The sequence below is a fragment of the Dendrobates tinctorius genome, unplaced genomic scaffold (assembly GCF_039654945.1).
Source record: "Dendrobates tinctorius isolate UK_male_01 unplaced genomic scaffold, ASM3965494v1 ptg000223l, whole genome shotgun sequence".
In the NCBI taxonomy this organism is placed as follows: domain Eukaryota; kingdom Metazoa; phylum Chordata; class Amphibia; order Anura; family Dendrobatidae; genus Dendrobates; species Dendrobates tinctorius.
In genome coordinates this window covers 4,366,467-4,381,654 of record NW_027361890.1, presented here as the reverse complement: position 1 = coordinate 4,381,654, position 15,188 = coordinate 4,366,467, and the positions used below count along the sequence as shown (strand labels likewise).

Below are 15,188 nucleotides of genomic sequence, written 5' to 3'. Positions count from 1 at the left end.
GGGATATCCACCGGAATGGTTGGTCCGGGCGTCGGTGGTGGTGAGGCCGATGGCAGCTCTGGGTCCATGGGGGTTTCAATTGGGACCTGCGCAGCCGCAACAGGTCTGGGCAGGAGCATGGTCTCAGCTCTCGGGTCCTCCGGTACACTCAGCTGCACAGACAGCGTTGAGGTGAAAATCAGCGCTGCCGGAGGACAGTCCGATGCAGCGGTAGCAGGTACCGCTGGAGCGGGTACCGCAGGCGTAGGCCCCTCCTGGGCCTGCTGCCGTCTCAGCTGCTCCAAGGCCTCCTGCCTCAGCCGCAGAGGGGTAGTCAGTTCAGCAATTTTGTCTTCTAACTGCTGGCGGTTCATTCTGGAGATCGGGTTAGAGCCGTCAGCCATGGCGCCAGGGAGATCCGTTTCCCCACACTCTGCAGGCCTCCTTTCCTCACTCTCCAAAATGGCGTTCTGGCGTTCTTCCTGCCTCGGCCCCTTTCCCGCCACTGGCTTCTTCTGCCCCTCCTTCCGGGGGCAGTGTCTTCTTCCAGCGCCTCCATACCAAGCCAGTATACGAACCCCTCGGGGGGTGGGCCATGTCGCTGTCACATAGTAATTCAGGCAGGGAAGGCCCAATACTCTTCACAGTCTTTTCCTAGGACCTCCCATCTCTTCACGCCCTTCTTCTCTGTGCCAGCGGCCATTTCTAATGTCCATTTTACAGTCTATTAAATCAGGTCTTCTACACATTTTCAAAAGTTCAAAGTCCAACAAATCTTAGGCACACAAAACCTGATGGCATTGGGTCTCATCATCCTGTTTGTGACGCCAAGTTGGGTCGCCCTCCCAGGGCTGTGGGGTACTCGGTACCGGGCCGGTATCAGGGGGATGTGTCACAGCAGCGGCGACCCGGTCCATGGCCCTTGGCGCCCAAATCAATGGTGGTTTGTGATATAGTTTATGTGATAGTTCGTGGCGCCACCTGTGGTGTTTGGCAAGCAAGATGTTAAGCCAACGCTGCGTGCAGATCCTCTGGGGCTGATGGTGTGTTGCAGCATAGATGGTGCAGCTCCCCACAGGTGAAGCTGTAACCCCAGGGCAGTGTATAGGCGCAGGCGGTGTGAGGAATGTTGGTACCCAGATGTAGCGGTGCTGACGGTGTGTTAGGAATCTGTGTCCTACCATACTTATGCTATGCAGAGATCCAGATCCTCACATTTGTCTCCAGAGGCTAAGTCCTTTCAGCCAACTTCTGAGCATGCTCCTGGAATGAGCTCCCATTGGAGTTCAGGAGTCAGGTGCTCAGGTCCTGCTCCTGATTCCATTGGTTCAGTTCAGGGCTCTGGAGATTACCGGAAGGTCCCGGTCACTATAAAAAGTGCGCATGGCTGTTCCACCATGCGCTAGTATTTTTCATACTTGCTGCTGTGTGTTTGGTGATGGATGCTTGGACAGGTGACTGACTCATTAAATATCCCCCTCCTTGGTTATTATGATTGTGTGAGTGATTGGGAAGCCGCCAGTAGCAGCGCTAGCACCAGCGCGCTCCAGCTATACCTTCTCAGCAGCCAGCGTCCTGCATCGCGCCAGCGATATTGTGGTGTCTCTTCAGTGGCTCTGTTTACACCGCGCTGCGATTGCAGTTCTCCCGCGTCTGCAGTTGCGACGCCTCCTGTCCTATTTAACGGTAGGTCTAGAGGGAGTAGTCCTGCGGCCTAAGGCTACTTCTGTAACTCTAAATACCGTGACAGTTTCGCTGTTAGTCTGTGTCCGTGAACAGACTCAGCGTATTTGTTTATACTTTTGCCTGCAGCTCTGTGAGCATAACAGAGCTCGCTTCAGTGCACTTAGGGTACAGTTAACCCCGTGCACATTACCGCCACAGTGCTCTGCCTCTCTAGCAGCGGTTATATCACCTGCCGCACGGTGGACCCCGAGTGGCGAAGGCACTTCATTTATTTTTCATTTAGCGCCTTCCGCCACTCGTAACACGGTGTTAGCGCGCAAATGAATGGAAGACACCAGGGCTTGTAGTTCCAAAACTTTACTCACAGTCCTTGGCACACACTGGTGCCTGCCTCCGTGCCGTGTCCTCCAGGGCAGAGACTCAATCAACCTCCTGGGCAAGTCAGGATTCTCCTCTCCAACACTCCGCCAACATGTACCTTTCCTGAACGACTCCTCTATTGCGCCTTACGGTGTGAAGAGCTCCAGTACCGTGGTACTCTGAAGTTCCTCCTGTCAGATGTTCCTAACAACTCTACTTGTATGGCAGACAGCTGTAGCCTCTCTTGGGGACTCCATTCTCCGGAGTCCTGGCTCTCTATTCAGTTGCTGTTGTGCCCCGAGTCTTAGATGGGAGTAATGCATTTACAGCCAACTACTCCACCGGTGTCTGCTGCAGAACCATAAGTGTCCATACAACCTCGGGGACCGGGCCCTGGCCTTGTGCTGAGAACCTATAGGCAGGGTTCCTCTTCCAACCCACAACTCCTCTCTGTTCTCCTACTCCTTCGTTCCGCACTGTTCCTTCTCTCTCTTATGGAAGCTTAGGTTGCAGTTCTACATCTTTCTCCTTCTGTTCCTTTCCCGTGCCAGCTGGCTCAGATCACTGAGGCAGCTTCAGCACTCCTTCCTCCAGGGATCCCCACTCCTCCCGAGTGGCTTCCTTCCTCTCTGACCTTCTGTCAGACTGACCTCAGACTGTCCTGTAATTCTAAACCTTCCCAACCTTTTATATCTAACTCCACCCACCTCCCAGCACATTTCGTGTTACGAAGCAAGGACCCACGAAAGGTGCTCTGCTATCCTCTAAGCATGGAGCCGCAATGTGGTCCTGCTGAACTATCCTGTGTGTGGGGTGCAGGTGTTGAAGTGTGGAAAGGAGTTCCCAACTTACCTAGTTGGTGGGGCACCGCACCTTAGGAGAAGGTGCAGTACCTCTGTGGCGACTGAGCCTCAGGGGCGCCACATATTAAACAAAGCTTTTTTACACTATGCCCACAGCTAAATTGCTAATTTTCAGCATGTAAACACGGGGTCTATTTTGCACCTTTTATTGCTTTTTTTATCATTTAGGCATCACTTTTATGTAAAAAATGCAAGTGCAAAGGCGTGAAAACTAATTTGATCTATGAACCAGCCTTCACCTGCCACATATATAACCCAATATATTAAAATGCAAAGTATTGCTGACTACTGTGTATGTCTTTGAACAAAACATAGATTCTTTGGTGGAGATTTATCCAAACCGGATCTAACAGAATGGTGGAGTAATTGCATTTGGAAACTAATCATTTCCTCTCCCCAATGTATAAACTGTTTTGTATTTGCGATCCTAAATGCTTCCATCCTGTGAGACAATATTTATTTTTGCTTTCTAAGGCTGAACCATAAATGACTTCTACATATAATATTGCAAAATATTCACTCTTACAGCTGTGACAAATATTCTAACAGATGAAAGCACATTAAAGAAAATGACAGACTCGCCAGAAACTAAGAAAGCCCTGGGTAAAAAGGGTAAAAGCCCAGTAAAAGGTATAACAAAGTAAGTAAATGTTGAAGTTTGTGAAATTGAAGCTCATCTTATGTTTCTATTAGTAGTTGCAAAACCTGGATAACAGCTATTGGTATTGTATGATTAGTATTATTATTTTTCACCCCATCCCCAATCACATGTGCCCTATGAACACAACCACAATAACTTTTATGCTACTTGATAAACCATACCAAACATATGCATACTCCCCATATGCCAGCAGTTACCTCCAAGTATGCCTTCCCCATGGTGTAGAACAGGAAATGGCATGCGCTATAGATGCCTTCTTATAGGTCGGATACTGTGATGTTCTGACACCACTGATGAGGGCTACGCCTGCGCAGTGTGCCGTGGTTTGTTTGGCGGCCTTGATGCTGTTTCTATGATACACGTGCATGCGCGGTAGATGTCATCCTCTGGACGCTGCTTATGAGGGATGGCACCTGCGCAGTGTGTCCTGTGAGGTTCAGACACTATTGATGGGGGCTGCACCTGCACAGTGTGCCCTGGATTGCTTGGCGGCTTTGATGCCGTTTCTATGACACATGCGTGGCAGTTATCCTCTTCTGGATGCCGTTTATGAGTGATGGCGCTTGCGCAGTGCACCTTGGATTGCTGGATGGCTTTATGCCGCTTTTGGGATACATGTGCAGGCGCGGTAGATGCCCTCTCCTGGACGCCGCTGAGTGAGGGAGCGCGCCTGCGCTGTATGCTATGAGGGTTGTACCTCGCTGCGGACTGGTGACTTGTGCATTCCAAAAGAACCTTTAGACACAAATGCAAATCACAGCATGGCTATCAGTGCACATACTTAAATGGACAACGTCTTACATAACATCATTGCCACCATGGCAGCAACATAAACTAAATTACTTGTGCAGGGATGATCTCACTTCAGCAAAATCTACCTGCCATATGACTGTGGTTTACTCTTCACCATTACTTTATGCCTGACCTGTCTGGTGTGTTCATTGCTTTCCACAATGCTGTTTGGTCCCTAATGTTCTCAAACAAACCTCTGAGGCCTTGACAGAACAGCTGTAGTTACACTAAGAATAAATTAAAATCAGTTGGACTCTATACTCATTCTGTGATTTCTGGAGGCCATTTGTGACTCAGGATTTTATTTAAGGGTATCAGCCTACAGGGGTCTGCATACAAATGCACGTCAAAATTTTTAATATTTATTTTCCATTTATACTGACAAAAAAAATAACATTTCCTTTACGCTTTACTAATATTCATTACTTTGTGTTGGTATATCATATAAAATACCAATAAAATGCATTTAAGTTTTTGAGTGCAACAATCAATGTGTAAAATTTCAAGAGGTATGATTAATTTTTTAAGGCATTGTATAAATCAAAAAGGGGTAGTGCTGGTGTACATACATCACATATGAGACACTGGGGTATCTAGATCACATAGAAGACATATATGCCTGTCCCTGTGTCTCCAATGTGCTACATGTACAGCAGTCCTTATCACATAGGAGACACTGGACTTGTGTACATACATAACACAGGATTCATAGTCTGCTATATTCCTTACATAGGAGACACAAGACTGCTTTCATCATCGATGGGACAAAAGCACAGGGTGCTAACTCCCCCCCACAAAGAACGTCCAACATCAGGATGTAATTATTCATTGAGTGCGAAGCAGCTAATTTTGTCTGTGCAAAACAGGTCCAGGTGTCTAAGCAATGTGTTCTCTGAGAATCTGCATAGGGAGCATGGAAGAAATAACCCAGTGTTCCCCATTCATGTTCTAAGAGGATGACATGCTGTTTAGGGAGGTCATATCAATGAGATCTTTACTCTATAAACATCTTTATCATATGCTTTTTCATATGTTACAGCTGGTAACGACCTTGATACTAACCATTTATAATTATTCACAGTGTAAAGGTGGATAAGATTGAATTCTCCAAGATTGCAATGAACATAATACCAGACATTGGTATACAGATGTTTGTAACAAACAAGATAGAAATCAGCGGGAAAAGGTAAAGTGTCTTGAATATAAATTTCACATGGGAAGCTATAATCAGAACAAGCCTTGGACTCAATGATGTGTCACTTACTATTGGTACTTCCCTTTATAGTGTGCCATGTACTGTACTGCCTAACTTCTTAACAAGATGAAATGTAATATTATATATATACTAGCTGAAGAGCCCGGCGCTGCCCGGGCATAGTAACTAACTGTGGTTAGTTACTGTATAACAAATTATAATTATCCTCCATCCCATAGTCCTGTGCCCATATACCCATCATACATATCCACCATCCCATAGGCCCGTGCCCATATACCCATCATACATATCCTCCATCCCATAGTCCCATGCCCATATACCCATCATACATATCCGCCATCCCATAGTTCCGTGCCCATATACTCGTCATACATATCCTCCATCCCATAGTCCAGTGCCCATATACCCATCACACATCCTCCATCCCATAGTCCCGTGCCCATATACCCGTCATACATAACCACCATCCCATAGGCCCGGGCCCATATACCCATCACACATCAAAATGAGCGGCGGGGCTTGATGACATAAGCGTCGCCATGGCAACTATTGTGACATCATAATGAGGGGCGGGGCTTGATACGCACACACTGTTTCCCCATTATGTAGATAGGGGCATTATGACATCATAATGAGGGGCGGGGCTTGACGTGCACACACTTTTCCCCCATTATGTAGACAGGGGCAAAATTGTTTGGTGAATTGGAACGCATGGGGTTAAAATTTTGCCTCACAACATAGCTTAGGATGCTCTTGGGGTCCAGACGTGCGACTGTGCCAAATTTTGTGGCTGTAGCTGCGACGGTGCCGATGCCTATCCCGGACATACACACACACATACACACATACATACATACACACTTTGTACTTTATTTATTAGATATATATATATATATATATATATATATACAGTACAGACCAAAAGTTTGGACACACCTTCTCATTCAAAGAGTTTTCTTTATTTTCATGACTATGAAAATTGTAGATTCACTCTGAAGGCATCAAAACTATGAATTAACACATGTGGAATTATATAATTAACAAAAAAGTGTGAAACAACTGAAAATATATCTTTTATTATAGGTTCTTCAAAGTAGCAACCTTTTGCTTTGATTACTGCTTTGCACACTCTTGGCATTCTCTTGATGAGCTTCAAGAGATAGTCACCGGAAATGGTCTTCCCACAGCCTTGAAGGAGTTCCCAGAGATGCTTAGCACTTGTTGGCCCTTTTGCCTTCACTCTGCGGTCCAGCTCACCCCAAACCATCTTGATTGGGTTCAGGTCTGGTGACTGTGGAGGCCTGTCCATCAGGCGTAGCACCCCATCACTCTCCTATCCCTTACACAACCAGGAGGTGTGTTTGGGGTCATTGTCCTGTAGAAAAATAAATGATGGTCCAACTAAACGCAAACCGGATGGAATAGCATACCGCTGCAAGATGCTGTGGTAGCCATGCTGGTTCAGTATGCCTTCAATTTTGAATAAATCCCCAATAGTGTCACCAGCAAAGCACCCCCACACCATCACACCTCCTCCTCCATGCTTCATGGTGAGAACCAGACATGTAGAGTCCATCCATTCACCTTTTCTGCGTCGCACAAAGACACGGTGGTTGGATCCAAAGATCTCAAATTTGGACTCATCAGACCAAAGCACAGATTTCCACTGGTCTAATGTCCATTCCTTGTGTTCTTTAGCCCAAACAAGTCTCTCCTGCTTGTTGCCTGTCCTTATCAGTGGTTTCCTAGCAGCTATATTACCATGAAGGCCTGCTGCACAAAGTCTCCTCTTAACAGTTGTTGTAGAGATGTGTCTGCTGCTAGAACTCTGTGTGGCATTGACCTGGTCTCTAATCTGAGCTGCTGTTAACCTGCGATTTCTGAGGCTGGTGACTCGGATGAACTTATCCTCCGCAGCAGAGGTGACTCTTGGTCTTCCTTTCCTGGGGCGGTCCTCATGTGAACCAGTTTCTTTGTAGCGCTTGATGGTTTTTGCCACTGCACTTGGGGACACTTTCAAAGTTTTCCCAATTTTTCAGACTGACTAACCTTCAGTTCTTAAAGTAATGATGGCCACTCGTTTTTATTTACTTAGCTGCTTTTTTCTTGCCATAATGCAAATTCTATTCAGTAGGACTATCAGCTGTGTATCCACCAGACTTCTGCACAACACAACTGATGGTCCCAACCCTATTTAAAAGGCAAGAAATCCCACTTATTAAACCTCACAGGGCACACCTGTGAAGTGAAAACCATTTCCGGTGACTACCTCTTGAAGCTCATCAAGAGAATGCCAAGAGTGTGTAAAGCAGTAATCAAAGCAAAAGGTGGCCACTTTGAAGAACCTAGAATATAAGACATACAGTATTTTCAGTTATTTCACACTTTTTTGTTAATTATATAATTCCACATGTGTTAATTCATAGTTTTGATGCCTTCAGAGTGAATCTACAATTTTCATAGTCATGAAAATAAAGAAAACTCTTTGAATGAGAAGGTGTGTCCAAACTTTTGGTCTGTACTGTATATATATATATATATATATATATATATATATAATAAATAAAGCACAAAGTGTGTATGTATGTATGTGTGTATGTGTATATATATATATATATATAGTATAAACACGTGTATAAGCCGAGACTTTCAGCCTATTTTTTTGGCTGAAAGTCCCCCTCTCGGCTTATACACGAGTCATATACCGGGGGGGATCTGCGGGGGAGCAGGGGTCTCGGAGATCATACTCACCCTTCTCTGCTGCCCCCATGCTTGTTCCGTGTTGTCGGCGCTGCTCTCTTCCTGCTTCAGCGGTCACGTGGTACCACTCATTAAACTCATGAATATGCGCATATTTAATGAGCGGTACCTCCTGACCACTGAAGCAAGAACAGAGCAGCGCCGACAACATGGAACAAGCAGGGGGGCTGCACTGCAGAGACAAGCGCCATGACGGGGGTGAGTACGAACAGCGGGGAGGCATATTCACCTGTCCCTGTGCTCTGCTGTCTTGTGTCCTCTGCAGTGACATTCTGCCTGCACATTCACTGCAGAGCCCGCAACGCTGATGAGCAGGGGGCAGCGACGGAGGTGAGTATACAGTTTTGTTTTTTGGTAATGGAGGCAGCGGCAGCAGCAGAAATATGATGAGGCCACACACTGTGCAGCAAAGCTGGGGCCACTCACTGTGCAGAAAACTGGGGCCACTCACTGTGCAGATAACCGGGGCCACTCACTGTGCAGATAACTGGGGCCACTCACTGTGCAGCATAACTGGGGCCACTCACTGTGCAGCATAACTGGGGCCACTCCTCACTGTGCAGCATAACTGGGGCCACTCACTGTGCAGCAAAACTGGGGCCACTCACTGTGTAGCATAACTGGGGCCACTCACTGTGCAGCATAACTGGGGCCACTCACTGTGCACCCTCGGCTTATACGCGAGTCAAAAATTTTTCACAGTTTTATGACAAAATTAGGGGGGTCGGCTTATACACGAATATATACGGTATATATTTATATTTCATATAGTTCTACATAACAGAATAGCCGCTGAAACATTTGCCGGCTTCATTAATATCCTTCCAAAACCCGACATGAAATGACACATGGTTTACATACAGTCAACCATTTCATTTCATGTTTTTTTTATATGTCTTTCACTAGTAATTGGATGAGGGTTTGTGTGTAAAATTTGGGAGGTGTAGGTGTTAATTTAAGGGATTAATTGGATGTAAAAAGTTGCGTGGGCTCCCGCGGTAATTTGTCAACCAAGAGGTAAAGCAGGTGAGTGAGGGCAGATTTTAATAGCCTCGAGAGGGACCATTGTTTTTGCCCCCCCCCGACTACAAAAATCTGCCCCCAGACACCCCAGAAAAGGCGCATCTATAAGATACACCTTTTCTGGCACTTATCCTCTCTATTCCCATTGCCCTGTAGCGGTGGCAAGTGGGTTAATAACAAAGGGTTAATGGTATCTTGCGATTGGAAAGAGACAGTAAGCCGATTAATAATGGAGAGGTGTCAATAAGACACCAATCCATTATTAACCCTAGACTATGAAATGGTTAAAAACCACACACAGACATTAATTAAAAAGTCTTAATGAAATAAAGACACCAAGTTTTTGACAAATTTTTATTACTCTGCTATTCCAAAATAAATCCATGATCTGCAAAAAAAACGTAAAAAAGAAACAACAATATCCTTACCTCTCCACCGTTCAGTCACGTCCCATGCTATAATCCTTCACAAGGAGTTAAATAGTTTACAATGAGGACCGGTGATAATGCGACCAGCCCCACTGTAAACTACTGCAGAATGACTTAGTTCAGGTCTGCGCAGCCTCACTGGCTGCCCTGAGATGAACTAATTACCGTGGGAAAGTTTCTGCATTTTTTCCCACGCTCATGAGTTCACCTTAGGTCAGCCAGTGACGTCAGTGAGGCTGCGCGGAGTCCCCTGGCTTACCTAAGGTGACCTAATGAGCGTGGGAAAAAATGCAGAAACTTTCCCACGGTAATTAGTTAATCTCCAGGCAGCCAGGGAGGCTGCGCAGAGATGAAATCATTCATTCTGGCAGTGGTTTACATTGGGCTGTTGCATTAGCACTGGTCCCTGTGTAAACCACTTAACCCTTTCTGATGGATTGCAGTGGGGGACCTGACTGAGGAGCGGAGAGGTAAGGATATGGTTGATTTTTTGTTTTATTTTTGTCACAGGTCAATGGTTTATTTTTGGATTACCAGAGCAATAAATCTTGTCAAAAACTTGGTGTCTTTATTTCATTAAAATAATTTTTAATCAATATCTGTGTGTGTTTTCTAACCGTTTAATAGTCTAGGGTTAATAATGGATAAGTGTCTAATTGACACCTCTCCATTGTAAATCGGCTTAATGTCACCTTCCAATTGCAAGATGACATTAACCCATTAATATTAACCCATTAGCCACCGCTACAGGGCAATGGGAATAGAGAGGATAAGTGCCAGAAATGGCACATCTTATAGATGCGCCTTTTCTGGGGTGTCTGGGGGCAGATTTTTGTAGCCAAGGGGGAGGGGCAAAAACAATGGTCTCTCTAAAGGCTATTACAATTTTCCCTCATTCACCTGCTTTACCTCTCTGGTTTCGATTTTGCTGCGGGAGCCCACACATTTTTTGCCAACTAATTAACCCCTTAATTTTAAACCTAGACATCCCAAATTTTACACACAAACCCTAATTTAACCCCTTAACCCCCAAGGGTGGTTTGCACGTTCATGACCGGGCCAATTTTTAAAATTCTGACCACTGTCCCTTTATGAGGTATGCTCTGGAACGCTTCCATGGATCCTGGTGATTCTGACAATGTTTTCTCGTGACATATTGTACTTCATGCTAGTGGTAAAATTTCATTCATATAACTTGCGTTTATTTGTGAAAAAAATGGAAATTTGGCAAAAATTTTGAAAATTTCGCAATTTTCCAACTTTGAATTTTTATGCCCTTAAATCACAGAGATACGGCACACAAAAAACTTAATAAGTAACATTTCCGACATGTTTACTTTACATCAGCACAATTTTGGAACCCAAATTTTTTTTTCTTAGGAAGTTATAAGGGTTAAAAATTGACCAGCGATTTCTCATTTTTGCAACACCATTTTATTTTTACGGACCACATCACATTTGAAGCCACTTTGAGGGGTCTATATGATAGAAAATACCCAAAAGTGACACCATTCTAAAAACTGGACTCTTTAAGGTGCTCAAAACCACATTCAAGAAGTTTATTAACCCTTCAGGTGCTTCACAGGAATTTTTTGAATATTTAAAAAAAAAATGAACATTTAACTTTTTTTCACAAAATAATACTTCAGGTTCAATTTTTTTTATTTTACCAAGGGTAACAGGAAAAGTTGGACTTCAAAAGTTATTGTGCAGTTGGTCCTGAGTATGCTGATACCTGATATGTGGGGGGGAACCACTGTTTCGGCGCATGGCAGAGCTCAGAAGGGAAGGAGCGCAGTTTGACTTTTTCAATGCAAAATTGGCTAGAATTCAGATCGGACACCAAGACATGTTTGGAGAGCCCCTAATGTACCTAAACAGTGGAAACCCCCACAAGTGACCCCATTTTGGGAACTAGACCCCCCAAGGAACTTATCTAGATATGTGGTGAGAACTTTGCGCCAACAAGGGCTTCACAGAAGTTTATAACGTACAGCGGTACAATTAAAAAATCATATTTTTCCACAAAAATGATCTTTTCACCCCCAATTTTTATTTTCCCAAGGGTAACAGGACCCTAAAAGTTATTGTGCAATTTGTCCTGAGTACGCTGATACCCCATATGTGGGTGTAAACGACTATTTGGGTGCATGGCAGAGCTCAGATGGGAAGCAGCGCCATTTGACTTTTTTGGCTGGAATTGAGATCGGACACCATGTTGCGATTGGAAAACCTCTGATGTACCAAAAGAGTGGAAACCCCCCACAAATTACATCATTTTGGAAACTAGACCCCCCAAGGAACTTATCTAGATGTGTGGTGAGAACTTTGAACCCCCAAGGGCTTCACAGAAGTTTATAACGTACAGTGTTATTAGTTCATTTTCTGCTCCACCAGTTGAGAGTTCCCCTTCCGTTCTCCCTCTGGTGGTGACGGGAGGTGGTGAGGTTGGTTTGAGTGGTAGTGATCTGCCACCTGGTGAGGAAGATAGTGATTGGATCTCTGGTGTATCAGACTGGATATAAGACAGCTGACGCCCTATCCTGTTGCTGGTGATTCAGTCTGCTTCTCAGGTCTAGGACTCAGCTCTGTCTTCTCAGATAAGTTTGTTTTTTGCTAATGTTCACAATTGCTTTTGTTGGTCTTTTCAGTTTTTGTGTGGTCCGCCAGCCCGGCTGGGCTGTGCTGAATTTCCACTCTTATTTGCCAAATTGCCTTTTTTTGTCCCTTATTAGATTGGCCTCTTTTTGCTCTGTCTCAGAATATTTCAGAGTGCTGATATAGTGGGAGAAGTCTAGTGACTTCAGGGTTAATTTTGCTATCAGATGTGTAGGACATTATTTTTGGTAGAGTGTTTGGCAGATTGCAGACAGTGTCTTTCCTTTCCTGTCCTTTCTAGTTAGTTTGGCCCCATCGTTTGCTCAGCCTATTTTCCTGCCTTTGTTTGTGTTTTCATCTTTTTTCACCGTCAATACATGTGGGGGGCTGTCTCTCCTTTGGGGTCTGCTCTGGGGCAGTAAGTTTTCCTCTTTTCCTGCTTTAGGCTTATTTAGTTCTCCGGTTGTGACGAGGCATCTAGGACCACCGTAGGAACGCTCCACGACTGCTGCTAGTTGCGTGTTAGGATCAGGGGTCTGCAGTCTGCATAGTTACCAACCTCTTTGGTTTTCTGAGACTTAGCTTTGTTGTTTTTTATTTCCTCCTCGGCAACCCATTCATAACAGAATCACCAGCCATACCGCAGATTCTAGGATACTCGAAAGCAGGAAAAAAAAAAGTGTCAGAATTTTTTTTTTTTTAATATGCATTTTTCCTCTTTTTCTCTGGGGCCGTAGGAGGATTTTTTCCTTAATGGAGATTAAGCAATTGTCTGATCGTGTGGAGCAGCTCGCTGCTGAAGTGCAGGGAATTTCCGCCTATCTCGCTCAATCACATGCTGTTGAACCCAAAATCCCCACTCCTGATGTGTTTTCTGGGGATCGGTCTAAATTTTTGAATTTTAAGAATAATTGTGAATTATTTCTTGCCTTGAAGTCTAACTCATCGGGAAGCTCTGTGCAGCAGGTTAAAATTGTCATCTCCTTGCTGCGCGGTGATCCCCAGGATTGGGCGTTTTCTCTGACACCTGAAAATTCTATTCTGACTAATGTGGATGCATTTTTTCAGGCCTTGGGGTTGTTATATGATAAACCTAATTCCGTTGATCAAGCTGAGAGAACCCTGTTGGCATTAAACCAGGGTCAGGATCCTGCAGAGTTATATTGTCAAAAATTCCGAAAGTGGGCGGTCCTTACTACATGGAATGATAGTGCATTGGCAGCCCTCTTTCAGAAAGGTTTATCAGAGACCGTAAAAGATGTTATGGTGGGATTTCCTGTTCCCTCTGGTCTGGATGGCTCTATGGCATTAGCCATTCAAGTTGATCAGCTTTTACGTGAACGTAAAAATACACGGGAGGCGCTGCCACCTTTTGAACAAATGTCTGAACCTATGCAATGTGATGGGGTTTTGTCTAGGGCGCAACGTCGGGAGTTTAGAAGGCGTAATAAGCTGTGTTTTTTCTGTGGAGACGCCTCTCATACTATTTCTGTCTGCCCTAAATGAGAGAAACATTTTGCACACACATTTGCTGTGGGCAGTATACAGCCTAAGTTCCTTTTGGCAATTACTCTGATCTGCTCCTTGTCCACATTTTCCACTAAGGCTTTTGTGGATTCAGGAGCAGCTCTGAATCTGATGGATTTGGACTTTGCTAAACGTTGTGGTTTGTCCATGATGCCTCTGCAGACGCCCATTCCTTTGAGGGGTATTGATGCCACTCCGTTGGCGGAGAATAAACCTCAGTTTTGGACCCAGGTGATAATGCGAGTTGTGCCTGACCACCAGGAAAATTGTAAATTTTTGGTGCTGCATAATTTGTATGACACTATTGTTCTGGGGTTCCCCTGGTTGCAAACTCATAACCCAGTTTTGGATTGGAAATCTGTGTCTGTGGTGAGTTGGGGTTGTCAGTGTGTTCTTAGGGACGCTCCTGTTTTCTCCACCTCTCCTCAGTCTCATGATATTCCTGATTATCTGGCTGAATTCTCTGATGTATTTAGTGAGAGTAAGTCTGCGCCTTTGCCCCCTCATAGGAGTTATGACTGTGCAATTGAGTTGATGCCTGGGTGTAAATTTCCCAAGGGTCGGCTTTTTAACTTATCTGTACCCGAACATGATGCTATGCGATCCTATATTAAGGAGTCGTTGGAGAAGGGTCATATTAGACCATCCTCGTCACCTTTAGGTGCTGGGTTTTTTTTTGTGGCCAAGAAAGATGGTTCATTAAGACCGTGTATTGACTATCGTTCCCTTAACAAGATGACGGTTAAATATCAGTACCCGTTACCTCTGATATCTGATTTATTCTCCAGAGTTAAGAGTGCCTGCTGGTTTACTAAGCTTGACCTCAGGGGGCGTATAATCTTATTCGCATCAAGCAAGGGGATGAATGGAAGATGGCGTTTAATACTCCGGAGGGACATTTTGAGTACCTGGTGATGCCTTTTGGGCTCTCCAATGCTCCTTCTGTCTTCCAGTCATTTATGAATGATATTTTCCGAGACTTTGTGGATAAGTTTTTGATCATCTATCTGGATGATATTTTGATCTTTTCTAATGATTGGGATTCCCATGTGGAACAGGTCTGGACTGTGTTTCGGATTTTGAGAGAGAATTCCCTGTTTGTTAAGGGATCGAAATGTCTCTTTGGTGTACAGGGGATTTCATTTTTGGGGTTTATCTTGTCTCCATCGACTATTGAAATGGACCCGGCCAAGGTACAGGCCTTTTATGATTGGGTTCAGCCTACTTCTTTGAAGGCTCTTTAGAAATTTTTGGGTTTTGCTAACTTCTATCGTAAATTTATAGGTAATTTTTCT

The 15,188-nt window shown here is 44.6% G+C and overlaps 1 protein-coding gene across 1 annotated transcript in view; it reads left to right on the top strand.

Annotated features, from left to right (window-relative positions):
* LOC141058996 (BPI fold-containing family B member 6-like) overlaps positions 1–15,188 on the top strand; it is a 78,378-nt gene that overhangs the window by 6,236 nt on the left and 56,954 nt on the right. Inside the window, exons 2-3 of the mRNA XM_073555219.1 lie at positions 3,417–3,528; positions 5,423–5,527. Of these exons, the coding sequence (XP_073411320.1) occupies positions 3,417–3,528; positions 5,423–5,527 (217 nt within the window). The remainder of the gene's footprint in view (positions 1–3,416; positions 3,529–5,422; positions 5,528–15,188) is intronic.